The 18158-nt window shown below is 30.9% G+C and overlaps 2 protein-coding genes across 2 annotated transcripts; both read right to left on the bottom strand.

Moving 5' to 3' along the window:
• Window positions 1-63: 63 nt before the first annotated feature.
• On the bottom strand, window positions 64-1227 carry LOC105139591 (fasciclin-like arabinogalactan protein 12). The gene has a single exon (XM_011046079.1). It carries the CDS (start codon window positions 1107-1109, stop codon window positions 300-302), a length of 810 nt encoding a protein of 269 aa, XP_011044381.1. The 5' UTR covers window positions 1110-1227; the 3' UTR covers window positions 64-299.
• A 3661-nt stretch (window positions 1228-4888) lies between these two features.
• Window positions 4889-6870, bottom strand: NF-YC10 (nuclear factor Y, subunit C10). The gene is made up of 4 exons (XM_011046078.1): window positions 6348-6870; window positions 6098-6182; window positions 5489-5530; window positions 4889-5377 (listed from the first exon to the last, which is right to left on the bottom strand). Exons 1-4 carry the CDS (start codon window positions 6780-6782, stop codon window positions 5304-5306), a joined length of 636 nt encoding a protein of 211 aa, XP_011044380.1. The 5' UTR covers window positions 6783-6870; the 3' UTR covers window positions 4889-5303.
• Between the last annotated feature and the right edge of the window lie 11288 nt (window positions 6871-18158).

Raw genomic sequence — 18158 nt, 5'->3', positions numbered from 1 at the left:
ATATATATATATATCAAGCAGCATGTTGTAAAATGAAGGGAAAAGGTAGGAATTTTGGGCAAATTAAAGAGAGAAAATCCATTCTTGAGCAATAAATCACAAACTTAAATGATTCAAAATTAATGGGAATGACAGGAAAATGTCGATTATTGAAAAGCAGTACTGATCTCCATCCATCTTAGTCACCAGTACCATGCATTGCAAACTCCACAAAATCATAGTAAAAAAAAAAAAAAAAAAACACGGAAAGGGACCAGAAATATATTTCTGCACCCAGGCCAGGCCCCAGCTTACATAACTCATGAATATATTATTGCACCAAACGCACAGCTGACTGCAAGAAGCAAGGCGTTGTTAAGCAGAAAAAGCAGAGCTGGAGCACCAGAAATATCCTTAGGAGCAGTAGGGCTCTCTGCATCGGGTGCTGCTTTCCTAGGCTTTCCCAGTGCTGGCTCAGGAGCAGGGGCTGGAGGCTTAGGAGTAAATATGTCCAAAGGAAATAGTACCTTATCAAGTTGGTAAATAGCAAGCTGGCTGTCAGTGTATACAGTGCCTGATATGCTTGTATTTGTCAGCCCTGAACTTATATTCACGAAATTCCCGGTGGTGGTGACATTTAGTGTCACCCTGGGACCTGTCCCTGCCTGTGTCCTTACAGGGTTACTCACAGTCTGAAATTGGGAAGTTGATATAAATGCAGGCAGCACGTGAAACTTCACCAACTCAGTCTTGTCTTCATCGCTTAAAGAGTTGAGAAAGCCTGCTTTGAGGCTCGAAAATGCGTTGTCAGTTGGTGCCAGGATTGTTATTCCATTGTTCGTGTTGTTCAGCTCCTTGTTTAACTCGGTGTCTTCTGTCGTAGCTTGCATTAGGCGGGCGAAGACTGTGAAGTGGCCAGCCTTCTGCAAGATTTTATTGATGTCAACGGGGCCAGGTGATGTAGCTACCTGTGCAGAAGGTGCCTGTGAAGAGTCTGCAGGCGGTGCCTTCACTGGTGTCTTAGGGGGTGCCATAGCTGGGGCCGCGGCAGGTGACTGGCACAACGTTATTGTACAATGGAGGAAGAAAAAGATAAGAGACAATGCTAGGATGAAAGATTGTGGCCTCATCTTGAAGTAGCTAGGAGTGCTGTTTTGTTGCAGTGGCGGCCTATACTCTTGATGTTCTTGAATGGAGTTGTGCTTGCAGAAGTGTTGGGTGTACTGATATGATTATGAGGAGGACAGATAGGGTTTTTATAGCGGTCCGGCGAAGAGAGGATCAAGTTAGGTGCCATGAACAGTATTAGTTACACGAACACAGTGACTAGTTTCCTCAATCATCTTTTTGGGAAAGGTGGAGGGTATCAGCTATCAACTATCAAGTGGAGAGAGCGAGAGAGAGAACAAGATACTAGCTAGCATCTTGTTCTTGTAGTTAGCATGGCAAATCAGGAAAACTAGGAGGATACTTCAAGTGGGTGTACTTTATTGTTCGTGAATTTAGATCGAGAATGTCCGCGTAAAACAGCTACCATACCTGTATCACTCACTTAAACTTTCTCAGTTGTATCCTTTCTGCCGATTTGTTTGGATTCTCCTCGAGATTGTGTTTTAAATTTTTTTTTGGGTAGAAATACATTAAAATAAAAATTTATTTTTAATATTATTATAACAATAACAATGATATAAATACAAGAATTATAGCTATATCATTAGTGTAGTTTTTTAGCCGTGAGTGTTGGAGAGTTTGTGTCTTAAAATGTTTTTTTATTTAAAATATATTAAAATAATTATTTTTAAAGCAGAACATGCTTGTGATTAGCTAGCTGAAGAAAGTAGATAATTAACTTTATTTTAGCTAATCAACAATTTGCTTGCTAAAAAGGGATATTTCACTTCCCTTGACACATGGACATTTGATCTCCGAGTATTCCTTCGTAAGAGCTTACCGAGGGATGCTTGAGGTTCCTTTTTTATGATTTATTTTTATAATAAGCTAGTATATGATTTTATAAGAATAAAAGGCATAGAAACAAAAGAGGAAAAAACCTTTAACAAAAATGTATTTTGAAATAACAACAACAATAATATAGATTTGATGAATAGTTGATTTCACCTTAATATCAATGCTATATATTATATATTTGAGATTGAATTTTGATCTAATCAAGTTTTATTATAGTTATAATTAGTGAATTTTGATTGAATCAAGTTTTATCATAGTTATAATTAGATTATTAACTTGCACTGTGTTGTGAGATAGATTAATTTTTTAATATACAAAAAATATTCAAGTATTGCTAATTTGTTTTCTAAAAAATAATAACTATAGACTTAAAATATGATTTATATTAGATGAAATTGGTTTTAAATATCAATATAGTGATATATTGGATGATATTATTTTTAAAAAAATAATGAGATGATAAAATATGAATTCAATCGAGTTAACTTGTTAAATCCACAATACAAATTATAAAAATATGATAACCCTATAAAAAAAATTAAAATTAATAATAAAATCTAATTCTCAATTAACCCAATAATAAATGATGAAATTGAAACAAAAATATTAAATTAAAAATAAAAAAAATACTTAAATCAACTCGGATTAACCTGTCAAATCTGCAATTCAGATAATGAGATCAAGATAACCTTATAAAAAAATTAAAAAAAAATATGAAATTTAATTTCAAGCCAACTCAATATTAAAAGATAAAATAAAAAAATCAATTAAAAAAAGACAAGAGAAAACCTAAATCAATTCTAACTAACCTGTTAAACTCGCTATCTACATCATGAAACCCATATAATTTTATAAAAAAAATAAAAATTATAAAATTCCATTTCTAACCAATCCAATATTAAAAATTAAAATTGAAAAAGAAAAATGTTAAATGTTAAATGTTAAATTCATTAAACTAGGTTAATTTTATAGAAAACAAATTAAAAAAAATAGAAGGTCAATTACTAAACGATATAATATTAAAGAATGAAATTAAAAAAAAAATAAATTGAAAAAATAAAGTTGTTATAGAGTGAAATTGAAAAATAAATTCAATTAAAAAATGATAAAAAAATAAATTGAGTCAACTTATCTAACCCATGATATGAGTTATGAAATCAAAATTAGCCTAAAAAATAAATATTTTTTTTAAATGATAAAAAATAAACAAAGTTAATTTGAATCAACCTACTAAACCTGTAACCCAAATCATGAGATCAAGATAACTTCGTAGAAAGCAAAAAAATAAAAATATAAAAACTCAATTTTCGACTAACTTAATGTTAAAGAATGAAATAAAAAAAATCAATTAGAGATAGCAAAAAAAAAATTGAATTAACCTGTTAAACTCATAACTTAGATCATAAGATCACGTTAAATTAATAAAAAACAGATTTTTTTAATCCGTATTTTCAACAAGGTCATGTTTGTTTCCTGAAAAGTGGTTTTTAAAAAATCACTTTCCAAACTTTCTTGTATTTGTTTCTATTAGAAAAGTTAGTCAACTAAAAACACTTTCCAGCAAAAAAAAATTTATCCTGGTTTTCAGGAAAGTATTTTCATGAAAAATTTAGGCGGAAATACTTTTTGGAAATTGTAAAAAATTTAAAAATATCATATCATTCTCATTCTCATTTTCATTCAACTTTTTAATTTCATTTTCATTCTCATTTTCATTCAACTTTTTAATTTGTAAGATTTATTCCTTATTATTTTAATAAACTTAAAAAAAATAAAACATTAATAAGTTATTTTTCAACTCATTTTTCATGATATAACTAAATACTGAAAAGTATTTTCTAATTTATTTTTCATTACACTACCAAATATCAGAAAATAATTAATTTTTTTAAAAAAACTACTTTCCAGCAAACAAATAGGTTCAAATCTAATATTGAAAGTTAAAATAAAAAAATTATGAGGCATTCTTCTCAAAAACAAATTAATAGTAAATAATAAAATTAAAAAAAATTACTAATGAAAGTTAAAATAAAAAAATTATGAAGCATTCTTCTCAAAAAAAAAATTAATATTAAATAATAAAATTAAAAAAAATTACTAAAAAGTGAAATTGACCAATATAAAAAAACAAAGTAAAAAACAAAAAAAAAAACAAAAAACACCATTAATTCAGCCAAAACCTTTAATGTTTTGTTAATATCCAATATAACCCATAACGTGGACCCAAGGCCTAGATTGAACAAGAACCCACGAGTAGTCATGTCCATTAAGTTATTTTTAATAAAATAACTCTGTTTTGTACAACTTAATTTTTTAAAAAGCTAAATCATTATTTCGAATAAAAGTAATTTTTTTAATTCATTGTACACATCTCACGAGAGCTACATATCACTGAGTGATCCATCATATCAACTCCCCAAGTGGTTCAATAACTAGAAAATCCTCCACTACTGACCCGCCAAACTAAATTGAATTTAATAATTATAACTTTAATAATATCTATATTTTATTTATTATTAAATTTTGAATATCCTTGCCAAACCCAAACATTAACTATTTTTTTTAAAATTCTGATTAATGTGGCATCACAGGATAAAAACAGTTAAAATAAAAGAAATATATCTCATATTTCCTGTTTTATTTTGAAAAGTCGTAAATTCACTTATAAATTATTTTAAAAACAAATTTATTTGATATCTTTTTTTTAATCCCTCAAACTAAATATGTTTTTATTCAATTTGTATATTCCTCCTGTAAATACTAACTAAACACAACCTAAATGTTAATTTGAATGCATATTCATTAAATTCAAATGAAATTGGGATCCCTAGACTAAGTTTGTCAGGCTACAACTTAATGACCAATCCCCCCACAGCACAAACATCTAAGCAAATGCTAAACATCTAGTAGTGCGAAAAAGAACAACTCCTTTCCGAACTAGTAGTGCAAAATATACTGTGAAGCTATCCTGCATTCGAAGAATCACTCATTTACAGCCTTCTATAAACTATCTGCCGTAAGATGATTGGGATGCAACTGTGAAAGCATGGGGAACAAAGAATGAACCCCACACAAAATACATAAGAACGCGAGGCATAATGCTTCATGGATCAAACACGAGAAGTTTCCGGTTATGGCCCCCAGTTAGAGGGAATGCAACCAGCTCCCATTACCACAAGCGCACAGACTTCAAAATGCCCTCTTAGATTTACATCCCATCAAATTTATTGAGAAGCAATGCCTAGACAATCATATTACCAACTGATAACAACTCAAGGGCTATGAAATGAGCATGATTACGCAAGCAACTCAAGACCAAAGAAAACTTCTAGGATTATCATCTCCATTCCCATGGCTTAACCTTGCCCTGTCATGGCCAGTTTTCTGTCTGCCAAAGCATCCTTCGCATTTAATTTCTCAGGAACAAAATCTAGATGCGCAAAATAAGTTATACCAGGCAGCATAGCATAGTCAATACAGGTAAAGTTTATGCTTGCCATTAAAAATGAGAAAGAATGGACAGAACATGAGTAAAAGGTACCTGAAAGGAAGTCAAATCTCCTCCTTTTACTAACAACTGTTGCTGAAACAAAAAAGAAAACAGCATTTCTATTAAACTCGGGAACATTATTTAGCAAGGCATTGTATAGTGATTCTACTGTCTCCTGCTTGCTAATTATGTGAGCTATCATATAGTTTCCAGAGGCTGATATAGTTTAAAACATGAAATTAATTTGATTTGGCAGTGAGCATAAAACATAAAAACAACCAGCTTGTCATAGCTGTAAACAGCTAAATACAAGTGAGAGATAAAATAAATGGGACATCATATGCAATAAATTTCGCTACATTAGGTTTTTTTCATCCAAAAGAGAGAAAGAAAACAAAAGGAGAATCTATGAAATATCAAGTAGGATAAAGGGTACTAGATTCTACAGTTGAAAATGTTGACATAGCAAAATAAATAAAAAAATACTGAGAAATCCCAAATTCACAACAAGAAAAGAGCTCAATTTCTAGCTTTCAAATGAAAATTTATCAAAATTAGTGTAAAGCAGTGATCACACAGAGCAATGTTACAGTTACAGTAACTGCAAACTTAGTAGAAAAGAGAGGTTAATATGGAGAGAAAGAAAGAAAGAGAGATTACATAGGTGCTTGTAAGCAAGAGACTTCTTACGATCCTGAACTGTATAATCATATGCTTCGTCACTAAATTGCTCCAGAAACTTCTCCTGCTCAGAACCAACCATAGCATACACAGTAAGACACATGCTGATGCAATAATAAAGCCTAAATTACGACAGTTGGGGCATAATTCTCAAATAAATAAAACCCCTTAAGCTCCTTAACCCTAACATTTGCGTTGATAGAAGAAAACAAAATGAAAGAGAAAGTACCGTGGCTTTGTTTACTAAGAAAACGACATCCTGATTCAATAGCGACTCAGTATCTTCGCTATTAATAATCCTCTTTATCCTGGCCATCGGAAACCAACACGCCGTCCCATCCTCGTCTCCTTCTCCATCGAAGTCATCATCTTTTCCTTTTCTTTTAGCATTATTAGCACTCTTGATTTTAGAGCTCTTCATGCTTCGATTCTTGATTCCGCTCTTCGTTTCATCATCCTCTCCCTCGATTTCTATTATTTCCTGTGAATCGCTGCTGCTGCTGGAGGATGAGAGTAATAAGACAACAGGTTCTCTTGGTGAAATATTGCTTGTCTTGCTCTTGCTTTTCTTGTTCTCTTGCTTTGATTTTGTGATGACGACGACTTCTTTGCTGCTACTCTTTTTCTTCTTCATTTCTCTTTTGGATTTCGCCACTCTCTTCATCTCTCTCCAACAGTAGGTACTGGCGACCGATGGCTACTTCCAAGGATTACTAGTGGTTTTGGGCCTTCGGCTGCGATTGGCTGGACTTGTCTCCCTACTTATGGGAAGCGTAACCGTTAAATGATTTACTTTTTTTTTTTTTAATTTACTATTTCCCCTGGGCTTGCTTGGTAAGTATGTTATCCACTTCGGAATTCACAACATGTTAATATTATTTTTTTAAAATATAAAAATGTATGCAGATTCTTCGGAATTCACAAGTTAATATTATTTTTTTAAAATATAAAAAATATTTTAAATCTAATAATTATATTAAATCTAAATAAATTAGATTTAGTTATTATATTAAACCCAAGATATCTTGATTTAATAGTCATACTAGAGTTAAAGAGTTGTAGGTCTTGGGCTATGTCATACCTAAGAGCCGTGGATCTGTGACCAAACATAGTTGTTAGTCCACACCTAGGTCTAACACCAATTGGGTCTACTGTGATACCTAAAATCAAGTAGTTTGAGTCTAGCATGTTTGTTAAACCCAAATAAACAACAAACAATATCATACCTAAGAGTTGTGGATCTGTGACCAAACATGGTTGTTAGCCCACACCTAGATCTAACACCAATTGAGTCTATTGTGATACCTAAAATCAAGTAGCTTGAGTCTAGCATATTTGTTAAACCCAAATAAACAACAAACAAACAAAGAACAATTATGCACTTTAGTTGTTAGGAAAGAGAAAAGAAAAGAAAAACATAAATAATCAATTATTAACAATAATACAACTATGATATGTTTACACAAGCTGCACCATATGGAAGATGGCACATCTAGGCATCTATCTAGAAAGAATAATTGCAAAACTTCCTCGTAGTTGAAATGATTACAAGAAGATATTGCATATTGCATAAGAACTTTTTATTGAATAGATTCAAAAACACTTGCGAATTATAGAGGAAACTAGAATAAATGTAAAGAAATTCACCAATGAACCTGCAATAAAGTGAATTACGTTAAAGTAAATCAGAATATTTATAATGTGATCTTAGCTACGACATCAAATGATCTACTAAGAGTATCCATTGGATATATTCTAAGGCATAAAATGAAATGGATTCAAGAGAAGTTTAGTTGGTTAAGTCAAGGTTTAAATCTTCCAATCTTGACCTTTTTTCTACTTCGCATGTCATATTTGAAGCTATATAAGGATTTTGAATTTGACTTTAATTATGTTAGAAACTAAATATTTTTATTTTTTTAATAATATATGACAGACCCACTAATTCATCTAACAGAAAAAGAACAAAATGTTTAAAGTTGGGCTTAACATCAACTAGCAAAGTACAAAAACATAAAAGACATTATTTCCTTAAGAGTTATAGATTTCATTCACTACAAGGAATCCTTACTACTTTTGATAACTTATGTGGTAGCTTATGACTTACTTATTTTACAAGGATTTCATATCAAACAAAAAGAATTAATTGGTTATAAACTAATTCTTATTTTACAAGGCTTATTCTAATAGTGTTAGTGTTTTAAGATAAGTTTTTATTGTGTCACACTCCAATTAAACATATTTTGGATTTCTTGGATTCGTTGTCAATCTTATTATGGGTTACATGACCACATGATCATGAGGTTCGTATTAATTCAAAAGAAGAATGCTGGAAAAAAAAAAGAACTTTCTAAGGCAACAAAAAACTTTAAAAATCTAAGCAACTCAAGCAATTGAAAGAAAGGAAAAGGCTGTTATAATTATGGCAATAAAAGGCACTAAGACATGAGTATGGGTTTTGAAAGAACTAAAAGTTAGAAGATCCTAGCAATGTTCAAAATTCAAATAATACAAATATGGTTGAACATGAAACTGAGTTGGTTTAATTGTTTTAAAAACTACATTGGAATAATAACTAAACATTATATGGTTACAAGTACCATGTCTAATGATTGATGGTGTGATTCTAGTGCAACCATTCATGCATGCAATAATAAAAATCATTTAAAAAATTTGCAAGTACCATGTCTAATGATTGGTGTGATTCTGGTGCAACCATTCATGTATGCAATAATAAAAATCATTTAAAAAATTATAATGTTGTGGAAGATGCACAAGATATTTTTATATGAAATTATCATACTATAAAGGTGATGAGAAAATGAAGTGTTAAACTAAATTTTACTTCTAGAAAGAAATTGTTGTTGGTTAATGTCTTACATGTACTATATATAAAGAAAATCTTGTATATATAAATTTTCTTTATAAGAAGGGCTTTGAGGTTGTTTTAAAGTTAGATAAGATTATTTTATCCAAAAATAGACTATTTTTTAGAAAGGGCTACTCATGTGATGAAATGTTCAAACTTAGTATTAATAATAAAGTTAATGTTTCTATTTATATGAATAAGTTATCTTTATCTTTATAGTATGATCGTTTGACATGTTTTAGTTTTAGATCATTAAAGTATATGGCTAAGCATAATTTAATTTCTTATAAAATTGAAGATAAAAGAACAAGTGAAATCTAAATTCAAGCAAAACTAACTAGAAAGGTTTTTTTTGAAGTTAAAAGAAATATAAATTTATTAGAACTTGTGCATTTTGATATATATGAATTGAATGACATCTTAACTAGGGGAGGGAATGTGTATTTTATAACTTTTATTGATGACTATTCAAAGTATGCTTATATTTATTTAATGAAACATAAAAATCAAGTCTTTCAAATGTTCAAGAATTATAAATTAGAAGTTAAAAACTAGAAGGGGATGAAAGTTAAAATTCTAAGTGATAGAAGTGGTGAGTATTTTTCTATAGAGTTTTCTTAATTTTATAAAGAAAATGGAATCATATATCAAACTAATACTCTATATACACCTCAGCAAAATGGTTTAGCGGGGAAAAAAAATAAATGTTGATATGCTTAACTTTATATTAGTAAATGTTATGTTGTCTACTAGTTTGGAGGGAGGGAGCTTTAGTCACTATTTGCCATATTCATAATACAATTCCTTTCAAAAAATTAAAAGTTTTTTTTAAACAAATTATGCAATAAAAGAAAACCTAACTTAAATTATCTTAGAGTTCGGAGTTACCTTGCTGACATGACTAAAAGATTAATATCTTCTTTCAAGTATAGGAATGTCAAAGTAATAAATAACTCGGCAAGACCGGGGTCAAACCACATGAAGATTAACTATATAAATTATAAATAATAACAACAACAACGATGATGATGATGATGATGAGGAGGAGGAGGAGGAGGAGGAGGACTTTGAGATGTGATATTGATGTGAGTATTAATCAATCATAAAAACAGTTGTCAATGTTAAAGGATCTACTAATGGTATTTCAAATAAGTATAATATAATTTTTTTTTCTTACTCAACTGGAAACCACACACAAAGGAGGTTTCAATTGGATGATTTGTCATTAATAACTCATTATAAATTACTAACATGATTATATTAATTATCTTATTTAAGTAACACCAAATTTTAAATATTATCAGGAATTCATGATGCTAACTTATATTAACAATAAATTAAGTTTCTTTTATAGCACAAGTGTAGGTTATATCATACAGTTGGCTATAAAAGTGTCAAGCATTGTTGTATCAAGTGTTATACAATATAAATCTAGATTAACCATTTAACAAGTAAGATATTAAGAATTAATAAGATAAAAATAATAAGACATGTTAATAGCAAGTTGTTTAGGATATAATCATTGAAGTCCATATTGAGTTTATATTATACTTATCCTAACACCTTTAGTGAAACCTTTTCATCTTGACATAATAAACTTAGCTAAATATAATGAAGAAGAGAAACATAAATAAACAAGAGGAGGAAATGAAAGGAATAAACATGAGATTAATGAAAGAAAAACTTAAATATTACAAAAATTTAAAGAAAGAGAGCAAGAATATGATTTTGATATGAAAACCAAGATGCCTAAATGCATGATAAATGTCTCTTTATATGCCAAAATTTAGTACTATTGATTTAATGATTAATTATTGAGTGGGTGACCATCTTTTAACTTCGTGACAATCTTTGTCTTTTTGTATGTTAAAAAGGTCATTGATAACATTAAAATTTGAAAGATAATCTTCATGAAAGTTTTGGAAAATTATCCAAAATTTAGTACTATTGATTTAATGATTAATTATTGAGTGGGTGACCACCTTTTAACTTCGTGACAATCTTTATCTTTTTGTATGTCAAAAAGGTCATTGATAATATCAAAATTTGAAAGATAATCTTCATGAAAATTTTGGAAAATTATCTCAGCTTTCCAACAAAATAAAAATGAAGTCATTTAGACTTCTAGAACTCGATATATAGGTTGAACACTAAACAAGGTATGAGCTGCAAGATAGATTGGACTTCTAAATGGTAGAAATGAGTCTTGAACTCTCATGAATGTTTTATGCCTATGTCTTAGCTTTCTAACCACATAAACTAAACTAAAATCCAAGATCTACAACTCTAGATATAATCCAATAAATAAACAATGTTCCAGTTTGAATTGAATCAGTATATATTTTCTAAGCTTAACCTTTTCTTTATCTTTTCACTTTTAATAGTTAATTACACCAATCAATCATTTGAATTGTGAGATATGCCTACATTTAAAATGAGTATTTATCATAAATTAAAAGTATCTTATATTATCAGACTTGTTATTATAAAAAATGCTTAAGTTAGGGAATTTAATGACACTTTAAGTGTAATATGATGATACAAAACCTTAATAAAAATGCACTTTTAAGTACTAATCACTTGTCTTTTATAGAGTTTTATATCCTAAAAGGATGAAATTAGAACCTAAAGCTTTAAAAGGGAATTTTGTTGGCTATGCTGAAAAGTTAAAAGCATATAGAATATTGGATTTGAGTTATAATGTAATCATAAAATTAAGAGATATTAAGTTATTGAATATAAATTTCAAATTGATTCCAATATAACTAGTGAATGAATTAATAAATCTGAAATTGAAATACAAATAATGTAGATTTTGATCCAAGTTCTAGAAATAAAAGAATAAAAATTGATCGTCCTATTGAACTAAAAAGAAATTAGTGTACTAGATGTCGTGGGATGCATAAGCACCTGCACGACGTTGTCCGACCACGGCGGAGGCTCTCTATTATACCTCCTGTGTGAGGTGTAATGTGTTGGGAATGTTTTTTTTTTATTTAATTATAAAATTATGATTAAAGTTCAGGAGTCGTCACCTAGTATTATAGTCACCAGGAACCTACGGTCTGCGAGAGTTTAGGTAAGGGACTGCTTGTGTAAGGGAAAGACGCATCACCTCAAGTGCACCCAACCTAAGGTAAGCTGCATTGTTATTTGATTGTTTTTTTCTACATCAGGTTTCTATTTATTAGTCTTTTCCAAGGCTCAAGGCAGATCTCTTTTCATGAGAGAGTCTCTATTTTATTAGGTTAAATATTAACCATTTTAAAGTCTGAATTTTAGCATCGTATTTTTACTCCTTATATCTTTAATACCTGATGGTGTGCTTTAATGTGTAATTTTACACCTCACAAATATCAAAGTCTACATTTGTATCTTAAAAAAAAGATTGGAAAAAGATTTTTGACATATTGGCCAAATCCTAGTGGATAATCATAAACTGGTTACAATATTTATTTTTAGATTTTTTAAAACATAAGAAAAATATGATCTTTTAATGAAAATATGCTTGAAATTGTTTTAGGATTTGATTGCATGTAAGAAAAAAAATATTACTTTTTTTTAAAGGGAAATTGATTTAAAAAATTTTGAGATTCTTTTTCAAAATGTTTTGATTCTTTTTGAAATATTTTAGAGAAAATTGGGTATTTTAATATTGGATTTGTATCTTACAGTGTAAGTATACAATCCAATATTGAACAAAATTGAAAAAAAACATTTGAGAAAATCACAATAATTTTTGAAAGGATTTTTTAATTTTTTTAGAAAAAATTTTTTTTATTGTCATTTATTATTTATTATTAAGGAATTAAATATTATCAAAGCATGTGAGTTGGGCCCAACACAGGCCCAAAAACAAGGGGGCTGATATCAACCTAAACTGTTTGGGCCGGACTCGACCCAAATATCCTTTTTCTTGTATTTTAGGGATGGGCTAGACCTGACCAGACCAACTGGGCTGAGTTAAGACAGGTCCAGCCCGATGCAGCTTAGTCACCGGCATTGCTAGTGACTAAGTTGCATGAAATAGTGCAACATGAATTATAATTCACGTTGCACTGTTCACGTACAACTATAACAGAAAAGAAAAGAGGAAGAAGAAGAGAGAAGGAAGCTTACCTGGCGTCGAGAGATCTGATGGCCTGATTGGTGGTGACATCGGCGACTGACTGTGGTCGTAGTTAGAAGAAGAAGAAGTAGAAGCCTGCAAAGGAGAAATGAAGCTCACGGTTGGAACTATTGGAGCGGCTAAGGAGTGAGTTACGGTCCTAGCTACATTTAGGAAAGGCAAAAGCTTCTGGACGAGGTGGTTGTTGCTGCTCTGATGCTCTTGGGTCACGGTGGTATAAAAGAAAAGTTTTATAGAAGAGAGAGAGAAGTGGTGCAACCACCACGTGAGATGGTTTAGCAGCTACTTAAGGTGGTGATGATGTTGAGAAGATAGGTGATGATGGTGGTTGTAGTGGCTAAAGGCCACGACGGAGAGAGAAAGAAGAGGAAGGGCTGGTTGCAGGAAAACTAAGCAGGGAAGGCTGGTTTTTAACGAACTTTATATTCAATTTTCTCCTCTCTCAAGCCATCAAATCCGCCTCTATTTATAGGAGGTGGAAGAGGACAATCTTATCTACACTAAAAAAAAAATTTAGCCCTTGATTCAGTTGGGAAAGATCCCAACCATTGGCTCAAAGTGTGCATCGTGAGATGTTAAATATGCAAAAAAAGATTATGTAAGTTGGCCTGTTTAAGCCGGCACCAACGTCGTCTCATTGCTATTCAGACTGAACTGTTTAGTTGGCATTGTAAAAAAACTGCAGGGGATCATTTTAGTGCATATTTTGTTAGATTTGATGGAGAAATGAAACATTAAATGCATATGAAAAATAGCCATCCAGGCAACATTCTCGGGCAAAATCGGGGAAGATAATGAAGAGTGTCGAACGACGTGTCGTTTGTTGTTTTGAAAAAAATAGTGTCTTTCGGATTGAATTATAGATTTTTAATGATTTTCAATTTAGTACTCTAACTTTTAATTGAATTCAATTAGGCCCTTGCGAAACTTCAACTTCAGCCTCGTACTTATGCAATTTAACCCCTAATTTACCATTAAACTTTCAATTTCTTCAATTTCACCCCCTAGTTTTTGTCAATTAAGCCCCTTAATTTTGGCACCTTTTGTAAATTGGTCCTTAGCTGCTAATTTTTTCAATTTAGCCCCTAATTGACCCAAAAACTTCAATTTTCTTGCAATTTGGCCTCTAATTTCAATCAATTAACTTTGTAAAAATTAAATTTGGTTTCTTAAAATTTTAATCTTCTTAATTAAACTAAAATTTGGTTCTCAAATTTAATTTTTCTCCAATTAAGCCCCAAATAAAATTAATTTGACCCATGTAAAGTATAATTAAGTCCTTACACTTAATTAAATCCTTCAATTTAACCCAAATTAATTCTTAAACATAATTAAAATTCAATTTGGCCCATGATTAAATCAAATTGATCTATTAAAAATTTAATTATGACCTTGAATTAATTTTTTGATACATATGTTATAATGACTCATATAACATCTATAAGAGCACTTTTAGTATTATCATCAATATATAATTTGTATCTACATCAAATAAATGTTAAGACAACTTTTCTAAATGGTGAATTAAATGATAAGGTTTATAGGGAACAACCATAGTCTACAAGTCGCAAGGCTTACTAGTCTACTTGAACAAGTCTTAAAAGACAAATCTGGAAAAGCAACATATATAGCTCAGTCTGAACCAATGCTTGTCAATCCCTTCACTCTATAAAATCTGGGGTCAAATGGTTTGTTATTTGATTTTCAACAAGCCATGCATTTCCAACCGATGTACCCTATGAGAACACCGTTAAACATTGATTCTATAGAAAATGAATCTAAAAAAGACAAGATGGTAAAAGAAGATGTTCTGAACAAATTCAATGCCCTAGAGGAAAGGATGATGGCATTTGAAGAAATTTTCCTATATGATTCTATAAAGGCTGCTGAGATGTGTTTGGTGCCTAACATTGTCATTCCCAAGAAGTTTAGAGTGCCAGAATTTATCAAATATACAGAAACTTAATGCCCTATAACTCATCTCAAAGCATACTGCAACAAAATGACTAAGGTGGTTGAAGATAAGAAACTACTAATTCATTTCTTTCAAAACAACTTGAGTGATGTTGCCCTCACTTGGTATATGCGGTTGGACAATGCCAAGGTTAAAAAATGGAAGGATTTAGTTGATGCCTTCATGAGGCAATATAAATTCGATATAGACGTAGGCCCTGATCGATTAAACTTGTAAGCTATAGAGAAGGACAACAAGGAGTCTATAAAAGAATACGCCCAAAGATAGAGTGAGGTAGCTACACAAGTTAACCCTCTCATGTTGGAAAAAGAGATGATCATTTTATTTTCCAACACCTTTAAAGCTCCATACCTTAAATACTTGATTAGAAGCTCTACACAACATTTCATTGACTTGGTTATTATAGTTGAGAGGATTGAACAAGTCATTGGGTTAGGTAAGATTGATGACCCTACTGAGAAGAACGGTTTCATTGAAAAAGGAAAGTACACTGAAGGTGGTTGCCAAGGCACTTATTGTTCCTATAGCTAATTTCTTCACACCGACTCTTAGAAATCAACTATCTTAAAGATAAAGCTATGGTGACAGTAGGTCGAGAATGGTCTACATATGACTTCAATAGACTATTGAAAAGATGCCCTCGTCAAAGAAAATGAATGATTGAAAGACTCCGAAAATTCCAATCAACAATGTTGGTATAAGTTCTTTGTTGTAAAACTTCTTCTCCAAAGTTTCAATGAAATAACGAGTTTGTCATTTAATCGTGTTTATAACCAAGCATTATTCATTTTTTTAAGAGAGTTTTCTTATAAGAACTCACAAATATACTTTTGAAGCCTTCTGTGATCTTATAGATGAAATTCATCTCCTTGACCAAAATCAGTGTCCCTATTGGATTTTTGAAAAATTGATCTGGCATTTTGATTTCAAAAATAATTTAATGTTTATTCAAAAATAATATTTTTGACATTCTACTTGTAAAATGACAAGTGAATCAAGCAACTTCATTATTAAGGTGACTAAATTATAAGTTAAAAAAATGAGAAAATGAATAAATACCCTTACCTCGTGACTCTTGAAACATGTGTTTTTAATATATGAATAATGGTGTGCAGTGAACTCGTTACTCATGAATCATGAATTGAATCTCTTTGTAAAGACCAAACCTTTACACTAGACGAGGTCAAAGTTTATTGATTTTAATTGCTTATGCTTGAAATAAGAAAATGTCATCTTTGTTATTCCTTTCACATTTTGAAATAAGTACATCCATTGTGATCTCTTTTTGAGCCTGAATAATTTTTCTTTCATAAAAAAATCTTGACTAGGATCATACCCCACACCAGGAGCAAGTAAAATTTCAATGATCAAAAAAGATAAAAAAGCCGTAAGAAAGCCAAAAAAAGCATAAGAGCTAAAAAAAACTTAAATGTTAGGGGGCATGCCCAAATCACTAGAGAAAAAAAAAATGATATCCAAGATAAAGTGAGTATGCCCTAGCAAATAAAAAAAACCAGCAAATCAAAAAAGAGCAAAAGAAAATATGAATGATGTTAACAGTCAAATTGCTGATGATGATCCTTAGTCTTTGAAACCCTAAAACACTCTTTGAGCCATATGAATCCTTTTCTTTCATGGCTAAAAACCATAGCTCACATTACATGCTTGTAGAAGTCCTTTCTAATCAAGCAAACAAGCAAACAACTTAGAACAATAAACAATGCTCTCAAAATGCAAATAATACTTTTTCATAAGATTCATGGCATTAAGAACAAACTATTTATTATTATTCATGCTGATAAAAATAAGTGTTAAAAAAATGACAAGTTCTTCTTGAACAAAACCTCGATCTTTTTCTTAAGCCCTTCACTTTGAAAACCTATAAAAATAAAGGGTCATCTCATGGTGTATTTTCATCGAAGACAACAACGCTAAACATAAGAGCAAGTCATCTTTTTTCCAAGAAAAAAATAATAGCCAAAGAGTTGTAAGATTTCAAAAGCAAATTGTTTTAAACTTACATCGAAACAATTTTTGTTTTCAAAATACAAGATCAAGATCAAGATTTCAATCTTTATTCTCTACCCATATTCCTTCACCAAAATAAAAAGAAAAGAAATGAGAGATTGATCTTTTAAAATCATTATTTGTCTAAGTTGTTGACATAGCATATTTAGGGGCAATGACTAATACAAGGGAGAAATATTGTGTTTACAAGGAAAAATTCTAGAAAAAGAGTTGGTAATTTCCTTCAGTAAGATAAAAAGGCATTTTGAAAGATAGTTTGATGCTTTTAGCAAGTGACAACAAATATTTTTAGTAGTGAGACGAGGAGTAATGAATGACCCTTTTAAATTATTTGACGAGATAGAAAATCTTTAGTAAGTAAGTGCGTCATGATGGGTACCATAAAGACTAAGTTATGTAAACAAATCTGGAAAAAGACTTATATAGGCCAACTCGAGTATGTTAGAAGCCAAGCAACAAAGATGGCTCAAATCAGATAGCAAAATCTCACCAACCAAACAACGAGAAGATTAAGAAGAAATGGGGGCCTATACTTCAAATCAGGTAAATATAAATGCATATCATTTAACTTTGAAATATTAAATAATACATTTTACAAATTTTACAAAAAAGATCTTGAATAGGATCCATTATAAGGAAGGCCACCTCAAAAAAGGCCAAAAATGAAAATGCTTTTGAAAATTTGTTATTTTTGAGAAATTTTTGAACTTGACAAGCCACCCATGAGAATTAGGCCACCTGAAAAAATCTCTGTATTTTTTCTCATCTCTTTTCGAGTGCACCTTCTAGCCCTCGACCATTAAAGGTAGTGCGTTTTTTACCTTATTTCCTTTTAAGTGCGCCTTCGAGCCCTTACCTCCTTCAAGCCCTCACCTCATTTCTTTCCGAATGCGCCTCCGAGGCCTCGACCATTAAAGGTAGTGCATTTCTTACCCTACCTCCTTTTGAGTGCGATTTCGAGCCCTCACCTTATTTCTTTTGAGTGTACCTTCAAGCCCTCGACCTGTAAAGGTAGTGTGTTTCCTACCCTACCTCCTTT

This window comes from Populus euphratica, unplaced genomic scaffold (genome assembly GCF_000495115.2).
Source record: "Populus euphratica unplaced genomic scaffold, PopEup_1.0 scaffold94.1, whole genome shotgun sequence".
NCBI lineage: Eukaryota > Viridiplantae > Streptophyta > Magnoliopsida > Malpighiales > Salicaceae > Populus > Populus euphratica.
This window is presented reverse-complemented; position numbering and strand designations above follow the sequence as displayed.